This window comes from Oncorhynchus nerka, linkage group LG15 (genome assembly GCF_034236695.1).
Source record: "Oncorhynchus nerka isolate Pitt River linkage group LG15, Oner_Uvic_2.0, whole genome shotgun sequence".
Classification (NCBI taxonomy): Eukaryota; Metazoa; Chordata; class Actinopteri; order Salmoniformes; family Salmonidae; genus Oncorhynchus; species Oncorhynchus nerka.
Genome location: NC_088410.1, coordinates 32555720 through 32563836, shown reverse-complemented (window position 1 = coordinate 32563836; position 8117 = coordinate 32555720). Strand labels below are relative to the sequence as shown.

General features: G+C 43.1%; 1 protein-coding gene across 1 annotated transcript; it reads right to left on the bottom strand.

Moving 5' to 3' along the window:
• Nucleotides 1-236: 236 nt before the first annotated feature.
• On the bottom strand, nt 237-7337 carry LOC115143557 (neuronal vesicle trafficking-associated protein 1-like). The gene is made up of 5 exons (XM_029684059.2): nt 7212-7337; nt 4402-4549; nt 3849-3968; nt 3649-3762; nt 237-1924 (listed from the first exon to the last, which is right to left on the bottom strand). Exons 2-5 carry the CDS (start codon nt 4528-4530, stop codon nt 1691-1693), a joined length of 597 nt encoding a protein of 198 aa, XP_029539919.1. The 5' UTR covers nt 4531-4549; nt 7212-7337; the 3' UTR covers nt 237-1690.
• Between the last annotated feature and the right edge of the window lie 780 nt (nt 7338-8117).

Below are 8117 nucleotides of genomic sequence, written 5' to 3'. Positions count from 1 at the left end.
GAAGCAAGTCATGTTTAGCATTCTGTGCATGCCACTCATCTCTGAATAATCAACAGTGAAAATAACGGACTCCTTTTGGTTGTACTTTTACTTGGTTTTCTTCTTAAAAAAAAAAAACTTAATAGAAACAATTTGGAAATACCAGGTAAATTGATATTGAAACTGGATCGTAAAAAATAGCGTTGCTATTGTGCATTGAAAGTACATGCAAGCAGTAAAACAGCCAATTCAACAAGTCCCAGATTATGATTAACACTTTATTGATGACATCAGAGCAGATGGGTCTGACATAAACGTTTGGCACTCAGAACAGAACAAGGTTTATTAACGCTGGGTGGTGAATGGTGACACAATGGCAGTATCACAATCTGATCCATGGTGAAAATACTGCCAGTTATTATGATGAATTAGGATGAATGCAAACTTGATATGAATCGCATTGCATTTTATTCACTATTTTAAAAATCCCCAAATAAATAATTTAAAAAATGTAATCCTCCAAGCTTTTCACCCAAATAAAAAAAAAATCAAATAAATAGCTTAAGGAATAAAGTAAAGCTCATAATAAATAGGTCTTTAAATAAATACTAGAAAACACAAAGATACGGATACTCTAGGTAGTTAATGTTATGTTAAAATATTATGAGACAGGAATCCAACTTGTACACCTGCTAGTCTACTACATTCGAAATCATCTGAATTGAAATGACATCAATCCATTTGGTTATCTTCCACCTGAAAATATTCAGGTTCCTCGTACCCAATTGTACCAAAATCCTCATACACAAATTGTTCACAGCTGCTGGAAAATCTATTGAGAAAAAAAGGCATGATAAATATGTTTTTTACAATCATGTTTCTAAATTAATGTGGGCTCTGTGCTTCCTGAATAGAACAAAACATTTTATTTCCGAACTGTGTATGTAAAAATCTACAAAAAACATGTCTAGTTCGATCTAAATGTAATAACGCTAAACCTTGTCAGACCACATTACTAACGATACTCTACATTCAGTTCAGAATAAAATAAAAACCTGAAAACATGTTAGTCTGATAAAGACAATCTAGTGAGCATTTCAGGGAATGTTGTTATGTTCAGTTCTCCAACGCTTCTCACACGCACCACTCTCTCTCTCTCTCTCTCTCTCTCTCTCTCTCTCTCTCTCTCTCTCTCACTCTCTCTCTCTCTCACCTCTCTCTCTCACTCTCTCTCTCGCTCTCTCTCTCTCTCGCTCTCTCTCTCTCTCTCACTCTCTCTCTCTCTCTCTCTCTCTCTCTCACTCTCTCTCTCTCTCTCTCTCTCTCTCTCTCTCTCTCTCACCTCTCTCTCTCTCTCACCTCTCTCTCTCACTCTCTCTCTCTCGCTCTCTCTCTCGCTCTCTCTCTCTCTCTCTCTCTCTCTCTCGCTCGCACAGGCACGCACGCACATAACACAAGGCGGTGGTCCTCACTGATAACGTCATAGAGAGATTAACTTTACTGCAAATGAGTCACGTTCGCTGACACCTAAACAGACATTTGGAGCGTTACCCAGAATACCTCATAGTCAACTCCCCTAGTAAACAACACTTTTTCCCCCATCTCCATCTCCATCCCCTCTTCCTAACTCTTCCTTTTGGAAACCCCATATACCCTTATACCTTTATCGCCCCCTTCCTAAACCCTTTCCCTCTGGAAATCCCTCCATCCCTCACTCCTTCGGACGACTCGCCTCCTCTTTGGCCCTCTCGGCTTGCTTCAGGGCGTTGATGACGGGGAACCATGGTGACGGGGGCAGCTCGGGGATGATCCTCTTGGCCTGGTTGAGGTGACCCAGGGCGGTGTAGAGACTGCTGGAGCGGGGGGGCACGTCTGGGTCCTCCTGCTGCTGCTGCTCTGTGTAGTACCAGGGCTCCAGCACCGCTGCTGGGGTGCAGTGCTTGTGCTGCATGGGGAAGAGAAGACAGGACGGTTGGTGTCAATTTTATTATTTACTTCAGGATGTGAAAAAATATCAGTTTTAAATCACTTCCTGAATTGAGTGAATGGAAAGTGACCCCCGACCCTGTAAGAGACAGGAGCCGGGAGGCAGAAGCGTCAGTGAAGAGGGTGTGCAAAGTGATGACGTATGATACTGTTGCCTCTATTTACGGTTAGGGACAGCAGGGATTCTGGTCATCATAATGGGTTGTGGTAGGACTCGGCAAATGATGAGGGCAAGTCACATGTTACTACCTTACCCTTCACTGAAACAACTTATTACGAGTGAGTCATACAACGTCTTATTCCACAGCGTGGGCGAGCATGAGTAAAGGTTCTTTCAGGGAAATCATTTTTCATATTCAAACTTAGATGTGCCAGCTCCGTCTCATTAGATATGACACCTGAGATGCCATCCTTAGATAAATGAACGTGTAAGCTGTCGAAGGGAAAGAAAGGTACTCCACCAATTTGCCAAGCTCTGACAGGAGAAGCTTCAAGTGAGTTTTCCTTAAGAGCATTTTTTCCATTGAGTAGCATCGGTCTACTGAACAAACCCCTGAGGGAAATCCAAGGCTTCTTGACAGACGACCTGACCTTCCATCAGTATTGGGAGAAATGACCTCTCACAACAACCCTGGCTGCCTACGCTCTGCTAAACGGAAGACAACGCCACGGCACCCTCCGTTTGACTCTCCTTCTTCCTGTCCCTTTTCATGTCTCCAACAACACATTAGCTGTGGAAAAACGCTGCGAGCTACACTGTACCCGTCTACATCAAAAGCCTCTGCCGGGAAGACCCCGTCGCCCATCTCCCTCCTCTCGTCTTCAGCCTTTAATCACAGTTTAGTCACGCTCAGCCTTAATGAAAGGCCCCTCTCTGATTCACGGGCGTCCCAATCTACTGCCTGACCAAAAAGCCTTGCCTGCCTCTCGCTCTTTAAAAGACAGGGGGCCTTTGTAGAGAGTAACAGGCGTGGAGCGTTGCCTGAGCACACGATGCCTGGGAGGTGTCCTAAGGAGATAATGAGTTTATGTTCCCAGAGTGAAGAGACAGAAAGAGTGGGAGAGAATCCCTTAGAAGTCTCTGGTGGGAAAATATGTTGTCAACAGAATACAGTATGAGTACTAGATGAGGTGTACAGTAAGTATTGACTATAGGAGAGGGTGTATTAGTAAGTCATTGGGACTGGATGATAATTATGTTTGTGAAGGCGATTATAAGAACTTAAATAATAGTCCTCTGTTGGTCTCTGTGGGAGAACGCTAGAGAAACAACCTCTGCTTCTTGTCTGTGGTTTTAATGAATGTAACCCCGAGTGGCGCAGCGGTCTAAGGCACTGCATCTCAGTGCTTGAGGCGTCACGACAGACACCCTGGTTCGATTCCAGGCTGTATCACAACCGCCCGTGATTGGGAGTACAATAGGGCGGCGCACAATTGGCCCAGAGTCGTCCGGGTTTGGCCGGTGCAGGTCGTCACTGTAAATAAGAATTTGTTCTTAACTGACTTGCCTAGTTAAATAAAGGTTCAATTAAAATAAAAACCTCTAGGACTGTCTGACTGGGATAGGAGGCAGTGTGTGTTTATGTGTGTATGTGATGATGATGATGCTTTCAGTAGTCTACCTTACCATCGGGACATAAGCTGTTCGGATAGAAGGTGTGTGTGTGTGTTAGTGATGCCTACCTTGAGAACGAAGCCCTCTGGGCAGGTAAGTTGATTGTACCACAGAGCCTTGTACATGACCAGCAGGAGAAGACAAGCCAGGAACCCAAGGGTGATGAGGATCAAACCTGTTAGCTGGAACACACACACACAACCATGAATATCACCATTCCCAGTAGTACTTCAGTAAACATACTACTAGCCCTTAGATAAGACTTTACCTTGACCTTCTCTGATACCTCGTCGTACAGTTTTATATTCAGCTTCTTGATTCCCGGGACGTACAACTTCTTCTTTTTCTTCTGCTGCAGCTGATACTCTGTTGTGGTCTTCACGATTACCTGAGGATGAACAGCAGCATAGCATAGCACAGCAGAGCACTCCGAGTCAGATCGCTGGGTTGGAACCGGGCTGCTGCCTTAAATAGAACTGTAAGGTGTGTGTGTGTGTGTGTGTGTGTGTGTGTGTGTGTGTGTGTGTGTGTGTGTGTGTGTGTGTGTGTGTGTGATCTACTATGTATTCTAAGACGCTCTGAGATAGTGTGGAGTGATGCCACAGCACTCTGAATCATTAGGATAACAGGGAGGCTGGGTCAAGGCACAGTACAGGGACCAATGACAGGCTCAGAAATGATGTAGGCTTGATGTGTGTCTAGACATGCAGTGTAATGTAATATACAGACAGGATGTACTGAACATGTTTAATAATTGCTGGGTGCGCGCGCACACACACACACGCGCACACACACATGCACGCACACACTCACGTTGTTACCTTGTCTAAGTATGGCTGTTGCAGCTGGTTCACCTCCAGAGGGGTGATGAGAGGGATGTTATCAAAGCCATCGTCCATAGACTGTTCTTTAACCAGCTTATCAGCCAGGTTACTGCCCAGCTTCACCATGTCTGCCTGCCTGACCAATCTGAATGGGGAAAGAAGCATTGCAGAGGATCAGATGCTGGGTAACACAGCTCTGTTGGGTTCAAACTACTTCTCAATGACTGTCTGTCTGGACGATTTGGATCGCAATACAAACAGTGCTGAACGATTAGATGCTGGGTAACGCAACTCGGTTTGGCTTTACTGTGTAGAGGGTAGGATACTTGGTAATGCAGCTTGGTTTTATTCCACTTCGTTGCTCCTTGTTTCCTTGTGTGGCTGAACTTGATGATGATGTTAAAACGATGGTGGTGGTGATGATGATGGTGAGAACTGTATTTAAATGGATGCCATGATATGCCTCTGACTGTCTTCGCCCTGCACTGTCTAGAAGCTTTGTGTCAAACTAGGTGTCATCGTCATTATGTCTATTCCCACAAGTAGTCCTACAGTATCTCTTTCATTCCTTTATTATGTCTATTCCCACAAGTAGTCCTACAGTATCTCTTTCATTCCTTTATTATGTCTATTCCCACAAGTAGTCCTACAGTATCTCTTTCATTCCTTTATTATGTTCATTCCTTTATTATGTTAATTCCCACAAGTAGTCCTACAGTATCTCTTTCATTCCTTTATTATGTTAATTCCCACAAGTAGTCCTACAGTATCTCTTTCATTCCTTTATTATGTCTATTCCCACAAGTAGTCCTACAGTATCTCTTTCATTCCTTTATTATGTCTATTCCCACAAGTAGTCCTACAGTATCTCTTTCATTCCTTTATTATGTCTATTCCCACAAGTAGTCCTACAGTATCTCTTTCATTCCTTTATTATGTCTATTCCCACAAGTAGTCCTACAGTATCTCTTTCATTCCTTTATTATGTCTATTCCCACAAGTAGTCCTACAGTATCTCTTTCATTCCTTTATTATGTTCATTCCTTTATTATGTCCATACTGGCTGTAATTCCAAGGTGAGTCATGTAAAGACGTTGCGTGGGCTACACACAGGAACTGTGTGTTTGTTTAATATCCTATGTGTGTGTTGGTCTAACTGTGCTGTTCCCCCTCCTCCTCGATCAGCGCACCATCTGAATGTGGAACACAAGGTGAGAAGCCACTGAGCTCGTTGACGCCGTGTGAAATGCAGCACCACCTTCTCCGTAGCTCGCCATCCTGTACCGCTGTGAGAATGACTCATAATGATGATGCTAACAAGGGGGCAAAGATCAGTTCCTCGCAGGTTCAATCATACAGACAGGTATAGGCAGGAACACAGACGAGCACGAAAACATACACACAAACACTCGCTCTCTCTCTCTCTCTCTCTCTCTCTCTCTCTAGCTATCTCTCTCTGTCGCACGCACGCACGCACGCACGCACGCACGCACGCACGCACGCACGCACGCACGCACGCACGCACGCACACACACACACACACACACACACACACACACACACACACACACACACACACACACACACACACACACACACACACACACACTTCCTCCAGGCTCCATTAGCCTAGCTATTGTTGCACTGTGGAGTGAGTGGGTGGCTATAATGGCTAATGTGGTTGTCTGTACAGAACCACAGCCCACCATCTTCAGACTGTAGATTGCAGGCTACTGTAGGAGGGAGGTGTGGGTGCCATGGTGATTCAGATGACTGATTGATGCTATATCAATGCAGAAAGAGCTGGGAGCCAGCTGTCAAATCTGTTCCTCCATCAGCGAAGGAATGAAACAAGGTTTGGATGAATGTGGATGGCATTATAACCATAAAAACAGTATAGTTTCCTTAATCTTTTCTATTCATATTTTTGGTCAATATTCTCTGAATATTTTGATTGGGAAGTACAATAAGGAGGTGATGTGTATTAATGCTTTATAAATGCTAGAACCACATAATACAACATAAAACATAGTCTTACAAATAAAATAAAAAGAATGATTCTATAAACTATTAGTATCTAGGCCTGTTAACTTTTTTCTTCATGGTTCACTAATCAGGCATCTGATCTCAACTTGCTGCATTGAAAAGAGCGTGTTTGCTGCAACAGAGATTCTACTGATCAGCAAAGCTAACGGCCAGTTAGCAAACATCCCGAAAACAAACAAGACAGAGAAATGGCATGAACATGACTGCTGAAACTCATGTCACATCACACGTCATGTGGTAACATACGTTTCGGTAAGCACCATACATAACCTATAACCTCATGTCATGGCACAGACTGCTCGAGATGCTCTTTGCATAGGCTACAAGGGCAATGGATTGACATTCAAGAATTCAAGAAAAAATTGACATTCAAGAATTCGTTATGAAAGCTAATTTGAACACCGATATAATTGTCGGAAATGACAATGTCATCTTTGAAATTGTTTAGACCGTTCGCGCATTGGATTAATATCAAGGGGGCTCTCAACCGTATCAATATGCTTGAAATATACAGCCATTATTGATACTCAAATAGACTCAAAGACATAAGCAACCAATGCTGTTTTCACATCAGGCAATTTTTTGTTGTTGTTTGTGACAATCGAATCATGTCATTTGCAATGTAGACTATAGGATACCGTAGGCTACGGGTTTATTCACGTAAACGCAAGCAGACATAAAGCCTGATCAATAAAATTGCCCACACAAACGATGACAATACATTCCACATAGGCTATAACAAAGGGAGAAAAATGACTTACTGCGTGCGAGGATGACGATCGGTAGGGTTGCGTCGCGGATGTTTACGGGTAAAGCAGAGAATGGTGAATACCGTTCGGTTACCGTGGTGATGTCTGATTCACGGCAGGATTGCGCATGTAATTCGGTACTGGTTGCATCCTCCAGAGGAAATTGGAGCCTCGATGATGCGCCTCATATTAAATGTGTCTGGGAGATGTTGGGAATAACAAAGCAAAGGGACTGAATATTTTACACGTGAACTCTGATATGTTACTGTAAAGGTCAGGCAGTAGTGTCCCCACATAGCCTTGTCTATATGCCTACTGTATGCCACACACAGTCAGATCAACAGTTTTACACATGTTGACGAAGTTTATTTACTTCTCACCTGGGAAAAAAATGTATTAGCCTACTATATTGAATTCCACAAAATGTTCTGTGTACATTTAATAACTACAAATGATTGTATATATTGACTTTGAGACTGAATTGGTGTGGTATACCCTAAATCAGTTTGTGATATTCATATAGATTTGTCGTGCAATATTTGTTGAAAACCAATTACTAGGCCTACAGATTAAATAAAACCATTCATCTGTATCATTCAACAGTTCAACCATTGACAAAATTGTTTTAATGAAAATGAAAATGAATATGCTTTTTTTAATCCAACCAAACACTACCTGCACAAAACTTGCTCATATTTAAATGACATAGTCCTTAGTTCCTCAAAGACTGACATAAATGAAAGTGACTTGTTGTGAACCACAATGGCCACAATGTGACATGCAGCAGCTGCTGCAGCTGATGGGGACTGTCTATGGGATGGCTCTGTGATTCATCAGTGCCTCTAATTATGCCTTTCAATAGAGGTGAAGAGGTGATGCAGAAGCCAAACAAGTGAAAAAGTGAAAACACGCTGTGTG